This window comes from Hemitrygon akajei, chromosome 29 (genome assembly GCF_048418815.1).
Source record: "Hemitrygon akajei chromosome 29, sHemAka1.3, whole genome shotgun sequence".
Classification (NCBI taxonomy): Eukaryota; Metazoa; Chordata; class Chondrichthyes; order Myliobatiformes; family Dasyatidae; genus Hemitrygon; species Hemitrygon akajei.
Window position 1 is genome coordinate 45,535,977 of NC_133152.1, and position 27,855 is coordinate 45,563,831.

Sequence of the window (27,855 nt, forward strand, 5' to 3'; positions counted from 1 at the left end):
GTATGAATCATCCTGGCAGGGGTGGTGGCATTGGGGGTATTTGAGAAACTCTTAGGTAGGCACATGGATGATAGAAAAATGGACGGCTATGGAAGGGTGGAGGGCTAAACTGATCTTAGAGTGGGTTAAGGAGGTCAGCAACACATTCTGGGCTGAAGGGCCTGTACGGTGCTGTAGTTTTCTATGATCTATGTTGTATCACTAGTCCACGAAGCAACATACCCAATGTTCACACACATCACTTTGGATGTTCTCCCTCAGACGAGATCAAACTGCGAGTACCGGCACTGTATTCAGAGCCCTGGGCTGGATCTGCTCCAATGTCTCTGTTAAGTCCATTTCCTTAATAAAAATGCTGAAGGTTCCAGATGGTTTTTGAGATATGAAGCGAAGCATTGATCGGTTGTGATTGATCAGTTTCTGGTAAGACTGCATTAAATGGGCTCTGGGGAGTTCACTAAATGATCATTGCTCTCAGGGCAGCTTCCAGGGAGCCTCAGATTGGTTGATATTTGGGGAATTGATCAGTGATAAACCACATACTCAAAATGAAATGTCAGTCTTTAATTGCAGAGTATTTCTGCTGACCCATCTTCACAAAATTAGAAGCGTGCACAAATAGCATTAAAATCTCAGAATAGTGGTTAGCTATCCTATCTGACAATGACAGGAGACCTGTGTGGGAGAGTTTTTAAAATGAAAAAGCCAATTTGCTGGGGCAGTTCCACTCTTTTGACCTCAGAAATCCTAGTCCAGTGGTATGAGAAGTCATCACAACTGGGGCCTTTCTTGGTTACAGTGAACGACCATGACTTCCTCTTTGTCTCGTCATGCCTTTGCTCTCCAGAGGATGTGGTGGCCTCTGTGTTCTATCCATCCCTGGTCAACATGCCGTCATCATCATTGTCATTATGTGCCGGGTTGTATGGCGTGTGCCATCAAGGTCCCATGACCATGAGTGTTCTTGGCAAATTTTTTGACAAAAGTCATTTGCATTGCCTTCTTCTGGGCAGTGTCTTTACCAGACGGGTGACCCCGGCCATAATCAATACCCTTCAGAGATTGTCTGCCTGGTGTCAGTGGTCACATAACCAGGACTTGTGATGTGCACCAGCTGCTCATACGATCATCCACCACCTGCCCCCATGGCTTCACGTGACCCTGACTGGGGGCACTAAGCAGGTGCTACACATTGCCCAAGGGTGACCTGCAGTCTAGCAGAGGGAAGGGGCACCTCACACCGCTTTTGGTAGAGATGTATCTCCACCACGTCACCCTACCATAAGTTAGGGAAACACTTAAAATCTAAAATGATGCTTAACTGACTGAGTTCCTTCACCATTTGTTGGGTGCTGTCTTTGGAAACCAGAGCATCTGGAGGAAACCCAAGTGGACACAGGGAGAACCGAATCTCACCATATTCCCCCCAACTCCCCCTGGATTCTATCTTCCACCTACACTCATTAACCATGACCAGCTTGTACGTCTTGGGCATGCATGCACCCGGAGAAAACCCATGCATTGACAGGTTAAAGTTAAAGTCTGTCCCGAGCCTTACAGGCTCATCGGGCTGGTGCTTATGTCGGTTTCTGTGGTGTGAAGCAACTGAGAGTACGAGACTCCCCGGATAGGATGCCAGTCTATCGCGAGGTTAACCCCCAGCATTTTGCCAGTACCCATTTTCAGCTGGGTGGGCTGGAGCAATGTATGGTTAAGTGCCTCACTCAAGGACACACACGCTGCCTCGACTGGGGCTCGAACTCACGACCTTCAGATCGCTAGTCCAACGCCTTAACTTCACCACACAGTCACAGGGAGAATGTGTAAAAAAAATTTCCATCCACAGGGACAAACATGGTTCACAGGAGACATGAGGCAGCAACTCTGCCACTCGCTCCACTGTTCCACCTTGGCGTAGATAACCTACACTTCCAGTTTCTTAGCCCAGCACCTTTACTAGGGCAAAAGCGGCTGACAGCAGCTCTGAGGAGTCCTCTCTCCTTGGCCAGTCTTTCCAAATGGTTCCCAGATGGAGTCATCTTCGAAGATCCTTCCTCTCCCAGGAATGAGGTCTTTGGAGCTTCTGTAGCTCTGGGATTTTTGCAGGATGGGGTTGCTTGTGCCCTACCCTCCTCGTCCCGCAGCCAGGCTTGGGAACGTCCACGGCAGAGTTGCTGTTATTGGTTGTTTGGCAGAATTCTGTCCAAAACGGGAAGGTGCTTTAGGGTACAATTCACATGGCAGTCCTTGAGCTAGGAATGTGGTCTGCACACCTTGCAGCCGGGCAGCGTGGAAGTGTTCGAGCATCCATCAGGTGCAACAGGAAGCCGAGAAACATTGGTTAAGACAATGAATTATTAAACCAGAAGCCTCGACTAATGAAACAAGGACAAGAGGTCAAATCTCTCTGTGACAGCTGGATAATTTAAACACAGTTAATTAATTAAATCTGAAATTAAAAAGCTGGGGTCAGTAATGGTAAGCATGAAACTGCTGGAATCGAAATCAGAATCAGGTTTAATATCTTGGGCATATGTTGTGCAATATGTTGTTTCCTGGCAGCAATATGGTGCAATGAATAATAACAAAAAAATATATATACTGAATATAGAAGTGAAGTTAAATAAGTAGTGCAAGAAGAGAATAAAATAATAGTGAGGTGGTGTTCATGGGTTCATTGTTCATTCAGAAATCTGATGGCAGTGAAGAAGATACTGTTCCTAAGATGTTGAGTGTGTATCTTCAGACTCCTGTACCTCCTCCCTGACAGTAGCAACACCAGAGAAGGAAATGGGTCTATTGTCTTTTACTTGTATACTCTCAGTGGCCACTTTATTAGGTATGTCTGTACACCTGCTCGTTAGTGGAACTATCTAATCGGCCAATCATGTGGCAGCAATTCAATGCATAAAAGCATGCAGGCATGGTCAAGAGGTTCAGTGTCAGTACCTCCAGTTGAACTTTGTATTTTTGTGTGTTTTCCCCCTAGCTGACAGTCTGTGGTTTTGTATTGCCATGTGCTCTTGTTTGTTTTCATGCCCCATGTGCTCCTGTCCCCGCTCCTGCTCTACTCAGGCCCCTGTATTACTGAGTACTCCGCCTTTCACCTGCTTCTCATTATTGCCTGTTTTGCTGCCACTTCTGTCTCATTGTGCTCCACCTATCATCTGCCTCTCTGTTTATTGCTCAGTGTATTTTAGTCCTGTGTTTTCACCCGTTTGTTACCGGATTGTGCCAGTGAATTTTCCTGAGCCTTTCCAGCATTTGTATCTGTACTCTGTCTGTCTGAATTTCAACTCTGCCTGTTTCCCGATTCTAGTTTTTGGATTTCTCTGGATGTTTTGATCTCTGCCTGAACTTTGACACCGACTTGTTTGCTCCTCGGGATTTGTTATTCAATTAATATCACCGTGTGCACAGTACTGGGTCTGCGATTGGATCCCTGCTCCAGTGTCCTGACGTTCAATTGTTCTTCAGATCAAAAATCAGAATGGGGAAGGAATGTGTTCTAAGTTATTTTGACCATGGAATGATCATTGGTGCCAGATGGGGTGGTTTGAGGATTTCAGAAACTGTTGATCTCCTAGGACTTCCACGGACACCAGTCTCTAGAGTTTACAGAGAATGGTGTGAGAAACAAAAAATATACAGTGATTGGTGGTTCTGTGGGTGACCAAGTGCCTCATTAATGAGAGAAGTTAGATGAGAATGGCCAGACTGGTTTGAGCTGACCAGGAAAGTGACAGTAACTCAAACAACCACACATTACAACAGTGGTGTGCAGAAGAGCATCTCTGAATGCACGACACATCAAAGCATGAAGTGGATGGCCTACTGAGGCAGAAGACCACAAACTTATCTGTATCTGATAAATTGGTCACTGAGTATAACTTCAATCTCACAGCAATATCACTGGTTTTTAATTATCCCATGATAGATGTCAGTTCAGGGGTAGTATGGAGTGTCCAGGAACACTGCATTGTCCAACTAGTACCATCAATTTGGGTGCCACAAAAGCGTAGCGGTTAGTGCAACGTTATTACAGCTCAGGGTATCAGAGTTTGGAGTTCAATTCCGGTGTCCTCTGTAAGAAGTTTATGTGTTCTACCCATGAGTATGGGATTTCTTTGGGTGCCCAACAGACCTACCGGTTAGTAGGTTAATTGGTCATTGTAAATTCTCCTGTAATTAGGCCAGGGTTAAATGGGTGAATTGCTGGATGGTGTGGCTCCATGGAGTTGTATCTCTAAATAAAATAAATTTTAAAAAAAAGTCAACAGCATCTAAAAAGGACAACTTTTAAAGGATATTTGGATAAATATATAGATCAAAGTCAAGTCAATTTTATTGTCATCTGCACAAGTCCATGTGTGCACAGGTGCAATTAAAAACTTCCTTGCAACAGCACCACAGGCACAAAGCATCAGATAAGCAGCACTCACAAGAAAACCAGAAATTAAAATAAATTATACACAGATTTTACATAAAAGAACACAATCAGAACTAGAAAGAACAAGGCAGAAATGACTAATACTACTCCCTGCAGGTATAACTGAGACTTTCTTAAAGCAGAAATCGCTAACTCAGGGGGACATAATTTTAAGATGATTGGAGGAAAGTACAGGGGGGATGTCAGAGGCACTTTCTTTACATAGGGAGTGATGGGTGCATGGAGTGTCCTGCCAGGTGTGGCAAAGAGGCAGATACATTAGGGAGATTTAAGAAACTCTTCAACAGACACATGGATGATAGAACCATGGAGGGCTACATAGGAACGAAGGGTTAGATTGACCTTAGAGTAGGTTAAAGGGTCAGCACAACATCATGGGCCGAAGGGCCTGAACTGTGCTGTAATGTTCTATGTTCTGTTTTAATACAAAGTGATCAATGTCGTCACACTGTTGCTAAACTGTAGTGGTTGGAGTTTTGCCAGTTGGTTCAAGGACTGAATGCTTGAAGGCATGTAGATTTAGGGGGATATGGGCCAACCACAGACAACTGGGATTGGCATAGATGAGTGTCTTGGTCAGAACGAACCAGTCGGGCAGAACGACTGTGCGTCCCTGCTATACGACTCCATGACTTTATACCCACATTCCTGGAAGAGAAAATAAAACACAACAGCTCAGCACAGACTGGCTTCTCTGTGAGTTGATTATTATTTTAATTTATCTAGAGATACTGCCCGGTAAGAGGCCCTTCCCGCCCAATAATCCCACACCGCCCAGTGACACCCATGTGACCAATTAACCTACTAATCCGTACGCCTTTGGAGTATGGGAGGAAACCCACACAGTCACGGGGAGAATATAGAAACATCTTCTAGACAGTGGCAGCAATTGAACCTGGGTCTCTGGTGCTGTCATAGCATAAAGCTTACCACTCAGCTGCTGTGCCACCTCTATGAAGGAGTAATTTCTCCTGTATGTTAAAGATTCACAGTTAAGTGGTGCATAAGGAGTTCTTCTGTACCTTTGGGCTAATCGTTCTACTCTCAACCAGACCTTACACAATACAGAGCAAACCTGCTCCTAGAGCTTGTTATTATTTAAAGAAAAGTATCTTGTAAAAGGATCTAAGATTCAAGATTCAAGTTTATTTACCAAGTGTACATTGAAACACACAGTAAAATGCGTCATTTGTGTTAACAACCACACTCACTCAAAGGTGTGCTGGGGGCAGCCCACAGGTGTCACCACACATTCCTGCATTAACATAGCATGCCCACAATGCTCGGCCGAACAACACAGAATACAACAAAACACCAGCAAAACAAACCCTGTTCCACCCTCGCACGCACACAGTGTCTAAACCCAGGAGAGGCCGACTCCTTTGTTCTCCAGCCTAGGCCTCAGACACAGACAACGGGCCTTCGACTACCCCAGCGGATGCGCAGACCTGGGACTCCGGACAATGGGCCTTGAATTCTGGACTTCCGAGGACTGCTGCCACATTTCTATACAATACCAGTCAGTGGGAAAAGCATTTCTTCCTCTCTGAACAGCCAATCGCAGAAGAGTTCATTTTGTGTCAGCTCAAGGGATTTTTCAGAATAATTAGAAATGCTTCATTGTCGCTTTCAATAGCCCAGGGGACCAATACTGGGCCTGTTCCCTCAGATTAAGTGTCAATGTTTAAATTGGGCAGACTGTACACTCACAACAAGTAGGGGTCAGAATGGAGAGGTGTCCAATCCCTGGGCCATTCAGAATTGCAAATGATATGCTGATCATAGGCCCTTTTCAACTGCTCCTGCAGATGCCAAGTATCTTGGCAGACGCCTGCATTTTGTCAACAAGAGGCTGATTGTTCCGAAACTAGAAGAGTGCATAGAAAATCTTCTGGGCTCAAGGGAGGGGAAAAAGGCCATACTCTCTTCTCACTGCTACTATTGGGAAGGAGGTACAGGAGCCTCAGGTCCCACACCACCAGGTTCAAGAACAGTTATTACCCTACAACCATCAGGCTCTTGAACCAGGAGGGATAGCTTCACTCACCCCAACTCTGAACTGATTCCACACCTATGGACTCCCTTTCAAAGACTCATGTTCTCAGTATTATTTTTATTTATTATTTGTACAAGTTATCCTCTTTTGCTTATTGGATGTTTGTTTATCTTTGATTAGTTCATAAATCCTATTGTATTTCTTTATTTTTCTGTAAATGGCTGCAAGAAAATGAATCTCATGTTGTCATATATATACACTTCGAAAATAAATTTACTTTGAACTTTGAGCATAGCCTGATGCTTTGAACTTTGAAGAGATCTTCTCACCCCAGAACCTATCCCTTTACAAGCTCAGCAGTTTTCCTGAACCAATTTGTAGGCTGGATGCGTCAAAGATAGTTTCTTTTCAAAGGCTTGTGCTTTCTTTTGAACTGCACCTCCGTACAATAGCACCAGCAGTTCTGGCTCCTGATGGGCTAAAAGGATTTTCATTGAATTTGCCTCTTTGTTGCGGGTCCTTTCCCAGGACGGCAATGAAGAGAAAGATTTGTTTCTGTGTAACGTGTCATGTCGGAAACACGGCGGCCAAATTGTGCGCAGGAAGCTCCCAAAAAGAGCAATTGAATAAGAACCAGTGAAACTGTTTTAGAGATGCTACATAAAACAGTACGGTACAGTGCAGACCCTTCAGCCCACAATGTGGTGCTAACCCAGGTAAACCTAAAACACAAGAAATTTTGCAGATGCTGAATATCCGGAGTAACACACACAAAACGTGCGAGGAAGCAGAAGCGAGGCGAGTGGGCAGGAGTCCGTGCCAGGAAAAAAGCAAGCACTAGCTGGCCGGCTCTCCGGTCCATTCTGCTCTCCAATGGACATTAAGTTGGACTACATCTGTGGCAACGAAATACTCGGCAGGAGTACAGAAACGGATGGAATCCCAGACGCTACCATTCAGCTGTTTATTTATATAACAGATTTTCCCCCAAGCCATTGGACTACCAACCTCCTGCCCTCTGCTGTGCCTATTGTCTTGTTTATTATTTATTGTAATGCCTGCACTGTTCTGTGTACTTTATGCAGTCCTGGGTAAGTCTGTAGTCTAGTGTATTTTTTGTGTTAGTTTATGTAGCACCATGGTCCTGAAAAACATTGTCTTGTTTTTACTATGTACTGTACCAGCAGTTATGGTCAAAATGACAATAAAAAGTGACTTGACTTGAAAATGCTGATGGATCTCAGCAGGTCAGACAGCATCTATGGAGGGAAACAAAGAGCTGACACTTTGGGGGCTGGGGCACCTTGTCAGGACTCCTGGAAGATAAGAAACTGCCCTTTCCATTTACATTGGGCCTAGTTGTGTTAGTGGAGGAGACCACAGACATTCCGAGCACCACATACAGAATGCTGGAGGAACTCAGCAGCTCAGGCAGCATGTATGGAGAGGAATAAACAGTCAACGTTTCGGACTGAGACCCTTCATCAGGACTGGAAATGAAGGGGGAAGAAATCAGAACAAGGAAGTAGGGGGAGGGGAAGAAATGCAATGATAAATCTAACCCTTCACTACTACACTGGCCATAGCCCTACATTTTTGTTACATTCATGTGTCTATCGAACAGTCTTTTCAATGTCCCTATTATACCACAATCCCAGCACCTACCACTCTCTGTGTAAAATGCCTGTCTCTGACAACACACACAAAATACTGGAGGAATTCAGCAGGTCAGGCAGCATCTATGGAAATGAATAAGCAGCCGACATTTCGGACCGAGGTTTCAGGACCAGAAAGGAAGGGGGCAGAAGCCAGAATAAGGAGTTGGGGGGAGGAGAGGAGGACTTTCTAAACTTTCCTCAGTTCATTGTAAGCAGAAATCCTCTGTTATTGGCTGTTGCAGCCCTGAGGGATAGGTGCTGGCTGTCCACTCAATCTGTGCCTCTCAAAATCTTATATACCTCTATCAAGTCACCTCTCATCCTCCTTTGCTCCAAAGAGAGAAAAGCCCTAGCTTGCTCAATCTATCCTCATAAGACATGCTGTCTAATCCATCCTGGTGAATCTCCTCTGCACCCTTTCTAATCCAGGCAGCATCCTGGTAAATCTCCTCTGCACCCTCTCTAATCCAGGCAGCATCCTGGTAAATCTCCTCTGCATCCTCTCTAATCCAGGCAGCATCCTGGTAAATCTCCTCTGCACACTCTCTAATCCAGGCAGCATCCTGGTAAATCTCCTCTGCATCCTCTCTAATCCAGGCAGCATCCTGGTAAATCTCCTCTGCACACTCTCTAATCCAGGCAGCATCCTGGTAAATCTCCTCTGCACCCTCTCTAATCCAGGCAGCATCCTGGTGAATCTCCTCTGCACCCTCTCTAATCCAGGCAGCATCCTGGTGAATCTCCTCTGCACCCTCTCTAATCCAGACAGCATCCTGGTAAATCCCCTCTCTAATCCAGGCAGCATCCTGGTGAATCTCCTCTGCACCCTCTCTAATCCAGGCAGCATCCTGGTGAATCTCCTCTGCACCCTCTCTAATCCAGGCAGCATCCTGGTGAATCTCCTCTGCACCCTCTCTAATCCAGGCAGCATCCTGGTAAATCTCCTCTGCACCCTCTCTAATCCAGGCAGCATCCTGGTAAATCTCCTCTGCACCCTCTCTAATCCAGGCAGCATCCTGGTAAATCTCCTCTGCACCCTCTCTAATCCAGGCAGCATCCTGGTAAATCTCCTCTGCACACTCTCTAATCCAGGCAGCATCCTGGTGAATCTCCTCTGCACCCTCTCTAATCCAGGCAGCATCCTGGTGAATGTCCTCTGCACCCTCTCTAATCCAGGCAGCATCCTGGTGAATCTCCTCTGCACCCTCTCTAATCCAGGCAGCATCCTGGTAAATCCCCTCTGCACCCTCTCTAATCCAGGCAGCATCCTGGTGAATCTCCTCTGCACCCTCTCTAATCCAGGCAGCATCCTGGTGAATCTCCTCTGCACCCTCTCTAATCCAGGCAGCATCCTGGTGAATCTCCTTTGCACCCTCTCTAATCCAGGCAGCATCCTGGTGAATCTCCTCTGCACCCTCTCTAATCCAGGCAGCATCCTGGTGAATCTCCTCTGCACCCTCTCTAATCCAGGCAGCATCCTGGTGAATCTCCTCTGCATCCTCTCTAATCCAGGCAGCATCCTGGTAAATCTCCTCTGCACCCTCTCTAATCCAGGCAGCATCCTGGTGAATCTCCTCTGCACCCTCTCTAATCCAGGCAGCATCCTGGTAAATCTTCTCTGCACCCTCTCTAATCCAGGCAGCACCCTGGTAAATCTCCTCTGCACCCTCTCTAATCCAGGCAGCACCCTGGTAAATCTCCTCTGCACCCTCTCTAATCCAGGCAGCATCCCGGTAAATCTCCTCTGCACCCTCTCTAATCCAGGCAGCATCCCGGTAAATCTCCTCTGCACCCTCTCTAATCCAGGCAGCATCCCGGTGAATCTCCTCTGCACCCTCTCTAATCCAGGCAGCACCCCGGTGAATCTCCTCTGCACCCTCTCTAATCCAGGCAGCACCCCGGTGAATCTCCTCTGCACCCTCTCTAATCCAGGGAGCATCCTGGTGAATCTCCTCTGCACCCTCTCTAATCCAGGCAGCATCCTGGTAAATCTCCTCTGCACCCTCTTTAAAGCTTCCACATCCTTCTTATAATGAGGCAGCTAGAGTGGAACACAATACTTCAAGTGTGGTCTAACCATGGTTTTATAGAGCTGACGAAGGGTCTCGGCCCGAAACATCGACAGTGCTTCTCCCTATAGATGCTGCCTGGCCTGCTGTGTTCCACCAGCGTTTTGTGTGTGTTGTTGTTTCTATCAAATTGTTCGGCAACTTTGAGGGATGCATGGACGTGGATCCGAAGATACCCCTGTTCCTTCACACTGCTAAGGATTTTAACATTAACCCTGCATTCTGCCTTCAAGTTCCATCTTACTTCCCACTTCTTTGGATTGAACTTCATCTGCCATTTCTCTGCCCAAATCTGCATCCTATCAACATCCCGTGATAAACTTCTACACTATTCACAACTTCGTCAACCTTTGTATCATCTGTAAATGATGAGGTAGAGTAATTGGTTGAGGTATAAATATCAGACAATATTCTGGGAAGAACTTCCAGATACATCATGAAGAATCCCACCCACACCGCTCATGGGTTGTTTGTCCCACTCCCATTAGGGAGGAGGCTATATAGCATCGATGCCAGAACCACCAGGCTCAAAAACAGTTACTTTCCCCAAGCAGTAATGCTGATCAACACCTCCACCCACTAACCCACCCCTCCACACCCCCAACCACCACTACTAGCATCACTTTATGGACATACAATCTTTCCATGTATATAAGCCAACTTTCTTATTTATATTTATTGTGTGTTTATTTGTTCTTTAATCTTTTTTGTGCTAAATTGGATCTGGAGTAACAATTATTTAATTCTCCTTTACACTTGCATACAGGAAATTATGTTAAACAGTTCTGAATCCTGAAGAGAGATCCATGAGATCTTTCACATTGATCTGGTGTAGAAAAGATTTACAAGCATGTTGGCAGGACTCAAGGTACTGGGTTATAGGGAGAGGTTCGACAGGCTGGGAGTTAATTCCTTGGACTTTAGAGACAGAGGGGTGATCACAGAGGTGTATAAAATCATGCTGGGTACAGATGCAGTGAATGGAGGCAGTCTTTTTCCCAGGTTAGGGAATCAAGAATTAGAGGGCATAGGATTAAGGTGAGATGGAGTAATTTAAAAGAAAGTCATTATTTCAATGCTTTTCATCCTTGCTCATCTGTGTGAGGTACTCACCTTTCTTGGTTCCCAGAGAGTGAGGAACCTAGGCTTTGATCTGTTCTTGGGCTCAACAGATCAGAACACAGAGAGTAACATTCTGACAGGCTGCATCACAGGTTGGCATAGAGGCTCCATTGCACAGGAGTGAAAAAGACTGTAGAGAGATGTAAACTCTGCCACTCCATCGGGGTCATCTTCAAAAGGTATTGACTGAAGAAGGCAAGGTCCATCACTAAGGACCCTCGCCACCCAGGACATGCCCTCTTCTCATTACTACCATCAGGGAGGAGGTACAGAAGCCTGAAGACACACAGTCAATGATTCAGAAACAGCTCCTTCGCCTGCGGCATCAGATTTCTGAACGGCCTATTAGCCTATGAACACTCGCTCATTATTCCCGAGTTTTATTCCATTATTTGCTTATTTACTTTGTAATTATAGTAATTTCAGGACTTTGCACTGTACTGCTGCTGTAAACAAAGAAGCCACATTATATAAGAGTGATAATAAACCTGATTCAGATTTCTGAAATCTACTGTGTTTTGCTTCATTGATATATTGAGTTTATCTTTCAGATTACCAGAAAAATAACACCATGCATAAAATACAACAGTACACCAGCTGTCTACAGTAGCTTTCCAATTAGTCTCACCTTCCAGATCTCTCTCTCTCTCTCTCCCCAGTCCAAATGTTTGTGGGTGAAATGGTTCATCTCATCTCCCTGCTCTGTCTGTGAGTAGCTGAACCATTTTCTGTCTGAGTTCTTCCCATGTAGTTATGTAGCACTGGACTATAACGTTCTGATCTGTATTATGGGTGTGCTATGTTGGCGCTGGAATATGTGGTGACACTTGTGGGCTACCCCTTAGGATTGTGTTGGCTGTTAATGCAAATAATGCATTTCACTGTATGTTTCCCCATACGACTTCAAGTTGAATTGTCATTCAACCATACATGAATACCCTTGTGGATTACTCGCTGTTAGACTGCACACCGGCTCCTCTGATGGCTCTCTGACGCAGGCAACAGAATGATCCAGTGTGCAAAGGGATCTGGGGGTCCTGGTGCAGGAAACACAAAAAGTTAGTATGCAAGTGCAGCAGGTGGTCAAGAAGGCCAATGGAATGCTGGCTTTTATTGCTAGGGAGATGGAGTATAAGAACAGGGAGGTCTTACTGCAGTTGTACCGGGTATTGGTGAGACCACACCTGGAGTACTGCGTGCAGTTCTGGTGTCCATATTTAAGAAAGGACATACTGGCTCTCGAGGCAGTGCAGAGAAGGTTCACTAGGTTAATTCCGGGGATGGGTGGGTTGATGTATGATGAGAGGTTGAGTAGATTGGGACTCTACTCATTGGAGTTCCGAAGAATGAGAGGCGATCTTATTGAAACATATAAGATTGTGAAGGGGCTTGATCGGGTGGACGCGGGGAGAATGTTCCCAATGATGGGTGAAACTAGGACTAGGGGGCATAATCTTAAAATAAGGGGATGCCGTTCCAGGACTGAGATGCGGAGAAATTTCTTCACTCAGAGGGTAGTGGGGCTGTGGAATTTACTGCCCCAGAGAGCTGTGGAAGCTACTACACTCAATAAATTCAAAACGGAGATAGACATTTTCCTGGATAAAAATGGCATTAGGGGATATGGTGAGCGAGCAGGTAAGTGGACATGAGGCTAGGTAGGTTTAGATCAGCCATGTGATCTCCTGGACCAGTTTTCGATAGCCTGGATGGGTCGGAGAGGAATTTTCCAGATTTTTTCTCCTCAATTGGCAACTCGGTTTTTTTCCCCCCGGGTGATCACATGGGTTTGGGCGGGATGAATAATAAAATAAAATGGGCGGCATGGTGCCCTGTTGGTTGGCACTGTTGCCTTGTGGGATTCGGTGAAAACTAGAGTTAAGATTGGATCAGCCATGATCTTGTTGAATGGCGGAGCAGGTTTGAGGGGCCGATTGGCCTACTCCTGCTCCTATCTCTTATGTTCTTCTGTTCTTATGTTGTTTGTTTCTCTCACAACCAGCAACTCGCTGATGGTGTAGATGTTTAAGAGAAGCTTGACTAGATACATGGATGGTAGGGGTATGGAGAGCTATGGTCCTGGTGCAGATCAGTGGGAGTTGGCATGGACTAGATAGGCCAAAGGGCCGGTTTCTGTGCTGTATTTTTCTATGACTCTATCACCTGAAGTACTTTAAGTCTTTAATGTCCAGTGGGGTCCTGTGATCATAAAAAACATACATTTAAAAAAAGACAGTAACATCTTTGGTTGAGTCTTGCCATCTTCAGAAGTTTTCTGATGACTCCACCATAGTTGGATGCATCAGCAAGGGAGATGAGGCTGAGTACAGGGCTACGGTGGGAAACTTTGTCACATGGTGTGAGCAGAATCATCTGCAGCTTAATGTGAAAAAGACTAAGGATCTGGTGGTGGACCTGAGGAGGGCTAAGGCACTGGTGACCCCTGTTTCCATCCAAGGGGTCAGTGTGGACATGGTGGAGGATTACAAATACCTGGGGATATGAATGGACAATAAACTGGACTGGTCAAAGAACACTGAGGCTGTCTACAAGAAAGGTCAGAGCAGTCTCTACTTCCTGAGGAGACTGAGGTCCTTTAACATCTGCCGGACGATGCTGAGGATGTTCTACGAGTCTGTGGTGGCCAGTGCTATCATGTTTGCTGTTGTGTGCTGGGGCAGCAGGCTGAGGGTAGCAGACACCAACAGAATTCACAAACTCTTTCGTAAGGCCAGTGATGTTGTGGGGTGGAACTGGACTCTCTGATGGTGGTGTCTGAAAAGAGGATGCTGTGCAAGTTGCATGCCATCTTGGACAATGTCTCCCATCCACTCCATAATGTACTGGTTAGGCACAGGAGTACGTTCAGCCAGAGACTCATTCCACCGAGATGCAACACTGAGCGTCGTAGGAAGTCATTTCTGCCTGTGGCCATCAAACTTTACAACTCCTCCCTCGGAGTGTCAGACACCCTGAGCCAATAGGCTGGTCCTGGACTTATTTCCACTTGGCATGATTTACTTATTATTATTTAATTATTTATGGTTTTATATTGCTATATTTCTACACTATTCTTGGTTGGTGCGACTAACGAAACCCAATTTCCCTCGGGATCAATAAAGTATGTCTGTCTGTCTGTAGCTGCGATCAAACATGTGATAAATGAATGAGTCCGAATCTGAATGAAGTACTTCAGGACTCAAGTGTAAAGGAGAATGAAATAATTGTTACTCTGGATCTGATGCAGCACAAAAAAACACACAAAGATAAAGGCACAATAATAATAATGATAAAGAAACACACAATGAATGTAAATACATAAGACAGCTTATATGCATATAGTACTGTGCAAGGTCTTAGGTACATATATATAGCTAGGGTGCCTAAGGGTTTTACACAGTACTGTATTTGTCAATGTTGAGCGGAGAGTGAGTTTGTAAATCTGGTGGGAGCAAAGGATGTTGGGAATGGCGAGGGTGGAGCACATGGGAAGGGTGTGAGACAGGGGGCAGAGAAGGAGTGCCAGGGGTGGGGGGTGGTGCAGGTACAGACGCACCCACCCTGAGTCACCAAGCAAGGTCATTTGATTCCAAACAACTGGTTTATTGATCATTACAGAAAGTCTCTCTGGTGCTTCCCGCTCCCTTCCCCTTTTCCCAACCATGATTCCCTCTCCCTGTCACCTTCCCACCCTCAATCCACAATAGAGACCCATTTCAGAATCAGGTTTATCATCACTTACGTATGTCATGAAATTTGTTTTTTTTTAAAGTAGCAATACAGTGTAGTAAATAAACTTGCTACAGTACTGTACAAATATCTTCAGACATAAGACCTTTGCACAGTGCTGTAGATTCACTTTGGAGTCTTTTTCTTTGTTCATCTTTCCCTCCCCATCCACCTACCTCCGCCTTACCTGGCCTCTCCTTTCACCTGCCATCTTGTACTCCTCCCCACTCCTCTACTTCCTTATTCTGGCTTCTTCCCCCTTCATGAGTTACTGTGAATAAATCGATGTTTTGTCTTCAGAAATGCAGATATCTTCCAGCTGAATTCTGGGAGAGTGGAAGCGTGTGTCAGTCTTGTCAACGATAATTACAAAATTAAACTCACCACACTGTATTGAAAACCCCTCGGGGTCACTTTGGTGAGGAAATCTGTTCTCTATGCTGTATATCCTACGACACTGAAGGCTTTTCAACCCATGGAGTATATCGCAGAAAGATCCCACTATCATCGCCTGTCTAATATTATCCATGATCTATTCCCCCCAATCAACTCCCGCAGATTCAATCACCCACCCACACTAACTTACAGACACCAACTGACCGGCCTAATTATATTTTGATCTTGAGTGTTCTCTTTGAGAGGTGACTATGGACTCAATATCAGGAGCTCTATAACTCACGTTCTCAGTGTTAATGATATACTGTTTTATTTATTATTAGTTTTATTTATTGATTTTGCACAGTTTACTCATTGGTTGTTTGTTAGTCTGTGTGTGTAGATTTTCATCGATCCTATTGAATGCCTGCAAGGAAAGCAATCTCACTATTGTATATAGTGAACTTTGAACTTGATAGAGATGTAGGATATGACAGGAGGCGTAAATCGAGTGGACAGCCAGAGTCTTTTCTCCCAGGGTGGCAATGGCTGATACAAGGGGCATATTTTTAAGGTGATTGGAGGTACGTGTAGAGGGGATGTCAGAGGTAGTTTTTTACACAGAGAGTGGATGGTGCATGGAACACACTGCTAGGTATGGTGGAAGAGCTGGATACATTAGAAAGATTTTATAGACTCTTAGATAGGCACGTAATGAAAGCAAAATGGAGGGCTATGTGGGAGGGAAGTTAGATTGATTTTGGAGCAGCTTAACTCTCCGCACAGTTGCAAAAATCATCCCTACAAACCAAAAAAAAAGAACAACTAAGTTCAAAATTCAAGTCCAGGTTTATTGTCATTCAATCGAACACATGTACAGTACACAGCTAAACGAAACAATGTTCCTCTGGGATCCAGCTGCAAAACACAGTACATATATCACACACAGCACATGGAATAATATTAGCACAATAATATTAATAAATGTAAAAAATATTCTGCAGGTGTACAAGATGAGATAAAGTGCATATAGTTAAATATACAACAGTATACTGTTACTTGTTGTTATAACTATTGTGTACTGGGTGGGAGCAGAGTGTTCAGAAGTCTCTCAGCCTGGGAGAGGGAGCTGTTTCCCAGCCTAATGGTCCTCATTCTGACACTGTGGTACCTTCTGCCTGATGGTAGGAGAGGAAGTCAGTTGCTTCTGCCTAACTAGCTGAGCCTGAGCCATGACCTCGATGGACATTGAAGCTCGGTGCCGGCAAGTGGAAAAGCTTTTACGTTGTTGAAGAGCGTCAGCACAGTTGACTCATCTCAGTGCTCAGAACCCGGAATGACTTTTCATATCCATAATGTGCAATCTCCCGTACATCCCAGAAATAATTATGTCAATTATGTCCTTACCACTCCCATTCCTGCTCTGCTTTAGATTGCTTAGATAGAAAGGATCAAATGTGGTATCATTTGGTCTGCAGGGATTAGTGGCAGATTTACCTATTAGAGCATTCAGAGATTTAGCTAATCTAGGATCACTGCCAGCACACAGTGTTTACCCATGATGAGAACACAGCACAACGGTCAGTGATCAGACAGGGATTGAATTATATCTCTACTGCCACCCAGATGCAGAGCATAAGACATTGCTGATTAGTATAAGGTGGCATATACACTCAGTGGTCACTTTATTAGGTGCATCTGCTCGTGAATACAGATGTCTAATCAGCCAATCGTGTGGCAGCAACTCAATGCATAAAGCATGCAGACATGGACAAGAGGCTCAGCTGTGGTTCAGACCAAACATCAGTTTGACCGTGGACTGATTGCTGGTGCCAGATGGGGTGGTTTGAGTATCTCAGAAACTGCTCACCTCCGGGGATTTTCACACACAACAGTTTCTAGAGAGGGGCTTCCCAACCCCTTGGTTAATGGTAGGGGTCCACAACATAAAAAAAAGGTTGTGAATCCCTGCTCTACAGTTTACAGAGAATGGTGTGAAAAAACAAAACAGAAATTCAGTAAGTGTCAATTCTGTGAGCAAAAACGCCGGTTAATGAGAGTTAGAGGAGTATAGCCACTCTTGTTCGAACTGACAGGAAGTCGTCAGTAACTCAAATAACTACACAGTGGTGTGCGGAGGAGCATCTCTGAACAAAGGGAATGATGCCCTTCAGCCCACCGAGCCTGTGCTGGCCACCAACCACCATTTACAGTAACAATAAATGAACTGCTAGAAGAACTCTAGTGGTTGAGCATCAAGGAATATGTCGATGTATGGTTTCAAGGTAAACCTTGCACTCCCCTTCACTGCTTGACCCACTGGCTTTCACCAGCAGATTGCCTGTTCCTCTGTTTTGCAGCATCTGTGGTCTCTGGTGCACCCATTTTTTACTAAATCCTTCATTAATCCCAACTCTTATATTCCCACAAAATTTCCATCAACTGCCCTCAGAGTTTTATTTATTTTTATTTAGAGGTATAACGTGGTAACAGGCCCCTACCGCCCAGCGTGTCACAGTGTGTGCTTGCCCAAGTGCAGAGGGAAGACTTCCTTTGATGTAGAGATGGTGACCAGAGTTTATTCCAAAAGAGCATTAAGGGCACAGCTGAGCGATGCTGCGAGAGGTAACATTCTCTAAACAAGGACCCTGCAATTTGCACTAATCAGGAATCCGCTTAAGTTATACAAGCAACGTGGAATTCCTGGGCCTATCGAAGTAAACGTAATAAGCTTAAAAAGAGACCACATTACAAAATACGAGTCGACTGCATGAGTTTTCCTGGGTGCTTCAGTTTCCTCCAATATCCCAAAGACCTGCGGGTTGGGCAGAGTATCCCTGCATTCCCCTTCCCCACCTTGCACTGCTCAAGGGTCTTCTTTTTAAATTTGGGGTCGGACCATGATCCAGCACTGTGCCCGGTCAGTCAATGCGGTGTCTCCCTGGGAAATTCAGGTCAGACTATGATCCTGCATTGTGCCCGGTCAGTCAATGCGGTGTCTCCCTGGGAAATCCAGGTCAGACTATGATCCAGCACTGTGCCCGGTCAGTCAATGCGGTGTCTCCCTGGGAAATTCAGGTCAGACTATGATCCTGCATTGTGCCCGGTCAGTCAATGCGGTGTCTCCCTGGGAAATCCAGGTCAGACTATGATCCTGCATTGTGCCCGGTCAGTCAATGCGGTGTCTCCCTGGGAAATCCAGGTCAGACTATGATCCAGCACTGTGCCCGGTCAGTCAATGCGGTGTCTCCCTGGGAAATCCAGGTCAGACTATGATCCTGCATTGTACCCGGTCAGTCAATGCGGTGTCTCCCTGGGAAATCCAGGTCAGACTATGATCCTGCACTGTGTCCGGTCACTCAATGCGGTGTCTCCCTGGGAAATTCAGGTCAGACTATGATCCTGCACTGTGCCCGGTCACTCAATGCGGTGTCTCCCTGGGAAATTCAGGTCAGACTATGATCCTGCACTGTGCCCGGTCACTCAATGCGGTGTCTCCCTGGGAAATTCAGGTCAGACTATGATCCTGCACTGTGCCCGGTCACTCAATGCGGTGTCTCCCTAGGAAATTCAGGTCAGACTATGATCCTGCACTGTGCCCGGTCACTCAATGCGGTGTCTCCCTGGGAAATTCAGGTCAGACTATGATCCTGCACTGTGCCCGGTCACTCAATGCGGTGTCTCCCTGGGAAATTCAGGTCAGACTATGATCCAGCATTGTGCCCGGTCACTCAATGCGGTGTCTCCCTGGGAAATTCAGGTCAGACTATGATCCAGCATTGTGCCCGGTCACTCAATGCGGTGTCTCCCTGGGAAATTCAGGTCAGACTATGATCCTGCACTGCGCCCGGTCAGTCAATGCGGTGTCTCCCTGGGAAATCCAGGTCAGACTATGATCCTGCACTGCGCCCGGTCAGTCAATGCGGTGTCTCCCTGGGAAATTCAGGTCAGACTATGATCCTGCACTGTGCCCGGTCAGTCAATGCGGTGTCTCCCTGGGAAATCCAGGTCAGACTATGATCCAGCACTGTGCCCGGTCAGTCAATGCGGTGTCTCCCTGGGAAATCCAGGTCAGACTATGATCCTGCACTGTGCCCGGTCAGTCAATGCGGTGTCTCCCTGGGAAATCCAGGTCAGACTATGATCCAGCACTGTGCCCGGTCACTCAATGCGGTGTCTCCCTGGGAAATTCAGGTCAGACTATGATCCTGCACTGCGCCTGGTCAGTCAATGCGGTGTCTCCCTGGGAAATCCAGGTCAGACTATGATCCAGCATTGTGCTCGGTCACTCAATGCGGTGTCTCCCTGGGAAATTCAGGTCAGACTATGATCCAGCATTGTGCCCGGTCACTCAATGCGGTGTCTCCCTGGGAAATTCAGGTCAGACTATGATCCAGCATTGTGCTCGGTCACTCAATGCGGTGTCTCCCTGGGAAATTCAGGTCAGACTATGATCCAGCATTGTGCCCGGTCACTCAATGCGGTGTCTCCCTGGGAAATTCAGGTCAGACTATGATCCAGCATTGTGCTCGGTCACTCAATGCGGTGTCTCCCTGGGAAATACAGGTCAGACTATGATCCAGCACTGTGCCCGGTCACTCAATGCGGTGTCTCCCTGGGAAATTCAGGTCAGACTATGATCCTGCACTGCGCCCGGTCAGTCAATGCGGTGTCTCCCTGGGAAATCCAGGTCAGACTATGATCCTGCACTGCGCCCGGTCAGTCAATGCGGTGTCTCCCTGGGAAATTCAGGTCAGACTATGATCCAGCATTGTGCCCGGTCACTCAATGCGGTGTCTCCCTAGGAAATCCAGGTCAGACTATGATCCAGCATTGTGCCTGGTCACTCAATGCGGTGTCTCCCTGGGAAATTCAGGTCAGACTATGATCCAGCATTGTGCCCGGTCACTCAATGCGGTGTCTCCCTGGGAAATCCAGGTCAGACTATGATCCAGCATTGTGCCCGGTGACTCAATGCGGTGTCTCCCTGGGAAATTCAGGTCAGACTATGATCCAGCATTGTGCCCGGTCACTCAATGCGGTGTCTCCCTGGGAAATTCAGGTCAGACTATGATCCAGCATTGTGCCCGGTCAGTCAATGCGGTGTCTCCCTGGGAAATTCAGGTCAGACTATGATCCAGCATTGTGCCTGGTCACTGAGAAATTCAGGGTCAGACTTTGATCCGGGATTGTGCCCGGTCAGTCAATGCGGTGTCTCCCTGGGAAATCCAGGTCAGACTATGATCCTGCACTGCGCCCGGTCAGTCAATGCGGTGTCTCCCTGGGAAATCCAGGTCAGACTATGATCCAGCACTGTGCCTGGTCACTCAATGCGGTGTCTCCCTGGGAAATTCAGGTCAGACTATGATCCAGCATTGTGCCCGGTCACTCAATGCGGTGTCTCCCTGGGAAATCCAGGTCAGACTTTGATCCAGCATTGTGCCCGGTCACTCAATGCGGTGTCTCCCTGGGAAATTCAGGTCAGACTATGATCCAGCATTGTGCCCGGTCAGTCAATGCGGTGTCTCCCTGGGAAATTCAGGTCAGACTATGATCCAGCATTGTGCCCGGTCAGTCAATGCGGTGTCTCCCTGGGAAATTCAGGTCAGACTATGATCCAGCATTGTGCCTGGTTACTCAGTGTGGTGTCTCCCTGAGAAGCTTGATGGGGAAACGGAACTTACAGCAAATCACATTGCAGGCATATGCACCTCCTGTAGGGTGGGGAGGCATTCACATACCCCACTTGGAGAGAGGGGGTGAGAGAGAGAGGGGAGGGGAGAGAGGAGGGGTGGGGAGAGAAAGGTGGAGAGGAGGGAAAAGGTGGAGAGAGAGGTGTGAGGTGGGAGAGAGAGGGGAGAGAGGGGGAAAGGGGGACAAGGGAGAAAGAGAGGGGAGAGGGAGAGGAGAGAGAGAAAGAGGGGTCGAGAAGAAAGGGGAGAGAGAGAGCGAAAAAGGGAGTAGAGAAAGGGAAGAGAGAGAGAGAGAAAGAGGGAGGGGGAGACTCACACACTGCAGTCGGATAAAATCTGCCAAATTCCACCTGGCAGCCTCTCAACGATTCCCCCACCCTGGCGGGGACAGTCCGATCACGTCGGCGTGTGGTTATTGATTAACGCCGGAGTCTCAACTGCATTTCCGGTCGTGGCGTTTTAACAGTGAGTGAGAGTGGGAGCTGATCAGTGTTCGGCGAGCTGATTTATGCAAATCCCAGCCACAGAGAGGGAGAGAGGCAGAGAGAAAGACAGAGAGACTGATCGTGCATTCCGCCTGAACCTCCGGCTGATGTTAGACAGAGGCAGCCCTCTCTGCATCCTGAACACTGGACAATCGCCGCCCTATGTCTGAAGTACACCTGCGAACCCAACCTGCCAGCTGCTCAACCTGATTTTTTTTAAAAAAGCAAGACATTTCACGAACAGAAATCTTTTGTACTTTTTTTTGGTGCGTGTGTTCTTTCTCCTCACGGTCGAGGATGGGACGAGAAGGGGCCGAGATACGGACTTTCTCCGCTAACCTCCTGCTTCTTCTCTGCCTCGCTGCCCACGTCCGCTGCCGCCTTTGCCCCGAGAAAGCGCTGGAGAACCGGGAAGAGGAGGCTAACGTAGTGTTGACCGGCACGGTGGAGGAGATAATGAACGTGGATCCCGTACACAATACCTACTCTTGCAAGGTAAAGAGCTTCAGAGCAGGAGGGTGGGAGGGAGGGAGGGTAAGTAATCGTAAGATTACTGGTAAAACTTACCCCTCATAAACAAGGCCGGAACATTTATAATGTTGGTATAAGTGGTAACTCTTTTTTTTCGAAGTCTTTCTTCATGATTGCAATGGGAAATCCAGTATTGTTCCCAGGGACTGGATTTGCAAAAGGAAATTTAGTTTTTTCTCAGGGATAACTTTCGGATCGAAGGAGACCAAATTGTGAAATATTAATCAGATATGAATCCATAACTACTACCGCACTACTTTTACGCACTAATTTGATCGAATTCTTTCCATACGTACTTCTTATTGTGATATATGGTTTTTATTGTTGAGTATTGCATTGCAGGCTGCGGCAAAACACCACATTTCACGACATATGACAGCGATATGAAACCCGATTCTGATGTGATTGCGGGGTGTGAGCCCCCCTCCTGTGCGATCCCCCCAGCGTTTTATTGTGGCTTTGCCTTTTGCTTGTGGGGTTGCTGAGTGCGAGGGTGTCTTTTAAAAGGCTTTACCGAAGTTTGCGAAAGTTGGTGGGTTTTTGTTAAAAAGTTGGCGCCTGTGGTGGGTTACACCTGGAAACTACGTGACAATGGGTGAACCATTCCTCCCTGCGAACTGGGGAGCGTGTTGAGAATAACATGGCCGCGGGCTACTGAAAGTTTCAAAAAGAACCAGTCTCTGAATAGAGTGTCTCAAGGGAGCATACACTCTCACACAAATGCCCATCCTTTCGGAATCGCGACAACCAGTCGGTTTAGTTTTGTTGCCTTGCCTGAGCCAAACGCAGCATTCCACTGAAATAGTTTCTTCCCCCCATTCAAGGTCAGCGGGGAGAACCCTCACCTCTGAGCCAGAGGTTTGAGGTTTCTCTTCTGTCTGCAAGCACAGAAAGCGGAGCTGGATAAGGTTCGCGATTAGTAAGGGCGTCAAAGGTTACCGGGAGAAGTTTGTGGCCAAGTTTGCGGGTGATACTAAGAGAAGTGGGGGCGGGGGGCGGGGGACAGGTAGTGCTGAGGAAGCAGGCAGTCGGCAGAAGGACTTGGACAGATTGGGAGAATGGGCAAAGAAGAACTTGCACTTTGGTAGGAGGAATAATGGCGCAGACTGTTTTCTAAACGGGGAGAAAGTACAGAAAGCAGAGCAGAGGTGTAAGGGGACTTGGGTGGACTTGTGCTAGACTCCCTCAGTGTTGAGTCGGTGGTAAGAAAGGCAAATGCAACGTTTGTGAGGACTAGAATATAAAAACAAGGACATTATGCTGAGGCTTTATAAGACTCCCATGGCTTCACGTGACCCTGATTGGGGGTGGGGTGGGGTAAGCAGGTGCTGCACCTTACCCAAGGGTGACCAGCAGGAGGGGGCATTGAAGGAACACCTTACACCTCCTTTGATTGAGATGTATCTGTACCCCCCCCCCTCACCTTGGGTACAATTACAATGTTTCAAAGACATTTATTTGGGCAGGTACATGAGTAGAAAAGGTATTGGTATTGACTTATCATGGTCACTTGTAGCGAGGTACAGTAAAAACCTTGTCCTGCAAACTGTTCATACAGATCAGATCATTACATAGTGCATTGAGGAAAACATAACATAAAGTGTAAACGCCACTGAAAAAGTAGTCCAGGTAGATGATAAAGTGCAAGATCGTAACGAGGTAGATTGTGAGGCCAACAATCGTAAGTGATTGCACAGGAGGTCTGTTTAAATGTTGGACAACAATGGGATAGAAGCTGTCCTTGAGCATGGTGGTATGTACTTTCATGCTCTTGGATCTTCTGCTTGATGGGAGAAGAGAGGATGTTTGGGTTGGGTGGGGCCTCTGAAAAGAATGATGTCCCTTTGGAACAGCAATGAGGAGGAATTTCCTTAGGCAGATTGTGGAGAATCCGTGGAATTCATTGCCACAGATGGTTGTGGAGACCAAAGTCATTGGATATACTTAAAGCAGAGGTTGATAGGTTCTTGGTTAATCAGATCATCAAAGATTACGACGGAGACAGCAGGAGAATGGTGTTGAGTGAGATATTAAATCAGCAATGATGAAATGGCTTGATTCTGCTCCTATGTCTTATGATCTTAAAACTCGATTACACAGCACATAACACAATCAATTTATATATTTGGGAAAAGTTGTCTTGTTTCCCTGAGGGCTGTGACTTGACTTTCTCCTGTCCTCTCGGGCTCTGTTGGAGATCGCAGTATGTTACAGTATTATGAGTGTGTACCAAATTATGAGGCATGTAGATAGGGAAAATGCAAGTAGGCTTTCTGCCCTCACGGTGGGTGAGACTTTCACTGGAATGAAAAGTGAAGTATTTAAGGGGAACCTGATGGGCAACTTCTTGCCTCAGAGGGTGGTGGGTGCGGATTCAATCACACGGAAGAGGACCTAAGATTGGTGCAAATTTCGTGGATAGGTGGGAGGAATTTGGAGGGCTATGGTCAAGAGTGGGTTGATGGGGCTAGGTGAGCCAGCACTGACTAGCTAGCAGAGTCTGTGCTGTCATGCTCTATGAATCCATGTTCACTTTATTGCCAGAATTGATTGTGTTCTGATGCCAAGTATAAAAAATGGAATAATACTCTAACAGACAACACAAGAGCAACAATTAGCAGAATGGTCACAGTCGCAAACGTCAATAGTCAAATTTAAATGTGAACATATAAACAGACCCAGTAATTATCAACAGAACAAGGAGAGCTGAAAGACCTTTTAACGGGTGTTGTGCAGGGACAGTTAGGGTATTACACCTGAGTGAGTTTTGTTGAGAAGCTGGGTAGCTACGGGAAAGAGGTTTCAGAGATGACATGTAGTCCTGGTGGTGATGGACTTGCCGCATCTCCTTGATGCCAATTTGGTGAGCACTTAAAACCAGAGTCAGGCTTAAACTCACAACTGTTTTTGTGAAGAAAGACCAGGACCTATTCCTGTAAATCTTATTCCACAAACACCCAACAAAATTGATTTTCTGCTCGCTTATCGGTGAAATGGTCCCTGAACAGCCTTAACATGTGATGATTGGTTCCTGCACATACCACAGCCCCACAGAGTCTCTTAAATCTCTCTACATTTAAAGGTAGGGGCAGAGCCTCTACTTCCTTAGGAGTCTGTGGAGATTCGACATGACATCATAAACCTTGACAGACTTCTATAGATGTGTAGGGAAAGTGTATTGGCTGGCTGCATTACGGCCTGGTGTGGGAAGACCAATGCTTTTGAGTGGAAAATCCTACAAAAGGTAGTGGATTCGGCCCAGTACATCACGGGTAAAACCCTTCCAATCATTGAGCACATCTACATGAAACACTGTCGTAGTAAAGCAGCATCCATCATCAGAGATCCTCACCACCCAAGCCACGCTCTTTTCTCGCTGCTGCCATCAGGTAGAAGGTGCAAGTGCCTCAGGACTCACACCACCTAGTTCAGGAACAGTTACTGCCCCTCAATCATCAGACTCTTGAACAAAACGAGGATAACTACACTCATTGATTGAGATGAACTCTAAATTGTGCTCATCCTGTTTGCTGTATTTGACCTACAGCTGTTGACAAGTGATTTACATTTCTGCATGTTTCAAAATTATTTAATTGAACATGAAGTATTCTCTGGGATATCCTGAGAACATTAAAAGAGTTAGGGTCCCAAAATTACTTCATTTCTGATGCCTCCGCCAATTTGTCAGCAGAACTTGAATGAAATGCCATAGCGTCATCGAGTAATTTAACTCATCCCTCGTGACAAAGCTGCTTACTTGAGCTCGTCCCATTTCACTGTGTTAGGTCCATATACCCCTAAGAACCTTCCTTATCTATGTTTCTGTCTAAATCTCTTCTAATTCTATCTGCCTCCATCACTTTCTCTGGTAGCTTGTTCCATATACACAGTGTGGAAACAGATGGCCCTTGTGTTCCCTTTAAATCTTACCTCGCTCAACTTAAACCTATGCCCTCTAGTATTTGACTCCTCTATCATAAGGCACAGGCTCAGAATTAGACCATTTGGCCCCTCACTTATGCTTTACCATTTGATCATGGCTCATTTATTATCCATCTCAACCCCACTCTCCTGCCTTCTCCCTGTAACCTTTGATGCCCTGACTAATCAAGAACCTGTCAACCTCTGCTTTAAGTATACTCAATGACTCGGCCTCCACAACCATCTGTGGCAATGAATTCCACAGATTCACCACCTTCTGGCTAAAGAAATTCCTCCTCATCTCAGTTCTAAAGCAATGATCCACTATTCTGAGGCTGTGCTCTCTGGTCCTAGACTCCCCTACTATAGAAAACATCTTCTCCACATCCACTCTATCCGGGCCTTTCAACATTCAAAAGATTTCGGTGAAATCCCCTTCATTCTGCTAAATTTCAGCAAGTACAAGCTCGGAGCCATCAAACGCTCCTGATACGTTAACCCTTCCATTCCCAGAATCATTCTTGTGAACCTCCTCCGGACCCTCTCCAATGCCAGCACATCTTTTCTTAGATAAGGGGCCCAAACCTGCTCACAATATTCCCAGTTGTGGTCTGACCAATGCCTACTAAAGCCTCGGCCTCACATCCTTGCTTTTACTCTGTGAAAATGTCCGTGCATTTGCCTTGTTTATACCATCATGATTTTATAAACCTCTATAAGATCACCCCTCGGCCTCCTACGCCCCAGGGGAAAAAATGCCTCGGCTTATCCTTTGTGGATCACAGTCTGTGGTTTCCTGTAATTAAAAAAAAACAACTCCCTTATTTAAAAGTTATGCGTTGTCATTGGGGAGCACTTTTCCGTGGTTTCTTGTGTGAATCTCTGCCTGACCCAAGCACTGAATATCAGCAAGGGAGCGGGGTTGTAGGAGTGAGGTGGATCGGAATTATGTTGGTCTGTAGATTCAAGTAGATAGAACAGTACAGCACAGGAACAGGCCCTTCAGCCCACAATGTATGTACTGAATACAATGCCACATTAAACTAATTCTCTTTTGCCAGCACAGGATCCATATTCCTCCATTCCCTGTACATTCATCTGTCTATCCAAGAGCCCCTTAAGCACCACTGTCATATCTGCCTCCACCAGCACCTCTGGCAGCCCCATCCAGGCACCTTCCACATTATGTAAAAAAAAAAGCACCCCACACATCTCTTTAAATATTCCCCATCTCACTTTTAATTCCTGGCCTCTAGTACTTGCCGTTTCTACCCTGGGAGGAAGATTCTGACTAGCTGCCCCATTTATGTCTCTTCTACTGATAAACTTCTGTCACTTCTTCTGGTTGCTTGAGTCTGCTCTGCCATTCTGTCATGGCCAATTTATTTTCCCTCTCAACCTCATTGTCCTGCCTTCACCCCATAACCTTTGATACCTTGACTAATCAAGAACCTATCAGCCTCTGCTTTAAATATACCCAGTTACTTGGCCTCCACAGCTGTCTGGGGCGATAAATTCCACAGATTTGCACCTCATGTCTGTTCTAATGGAATGTCCTTCCATTCTGAGGCTGTGCCGTCTGGTCCTAGGCTCTCCCACTAAAGGAAGCATCCTCTCCACTTCACTGCACTCTATCTAGGCCTTTCAATATTCGATAGGTTTCAATTAGATCCTCCCTCATTCTTCTAAACTCCAGTGAGTACAGGCCCAGAGCCATCCAATGCTCTTCATATATTAATGCTTTTCTTCCTGGAATCATTCTTGTGAACCTTGCCTGGACCCTCTCAAATGCCAGCAAATCATTTCTTAGACAAGGGGCCCGAAAC

General features: G+C 46.3%; 1 protein-coding gene across 10 annotated transcripts in view; it reads left to right on the forward strand.

Annotated features, from left to right (window-relative positions):
- Positions 1-21,476: 21,476 nt before the first annotated feature.
- The window catches only part of agrn (agrin), a 523,540-nt gene continuing 517,161 nt past the window's right edge, over positions 21,477-27,855 (forward strand). For 5 of the 10 annotated variants that reach the window (XM_073032316.1, XM_073032314.1, XM_073032317.1 and 2 more), the window contains exon 1: positions 21,478-22,072. In XM_073032316.1, the coding sequence (XP_072888417.1) occupies positions 21,875-22,072 (198 nt within the window). In that variant the 5' untranslated portion in view covers positions 21,478-21,874. Of the gene's footprint in view, positions 22,073-27,855 lie in introns of all 10 variants that reach the window. The other 5 variants (XM_073032309.1, XM_073032310.1, XM_073032315.1 and 2 more) reach the window with 2 other exon arrangements.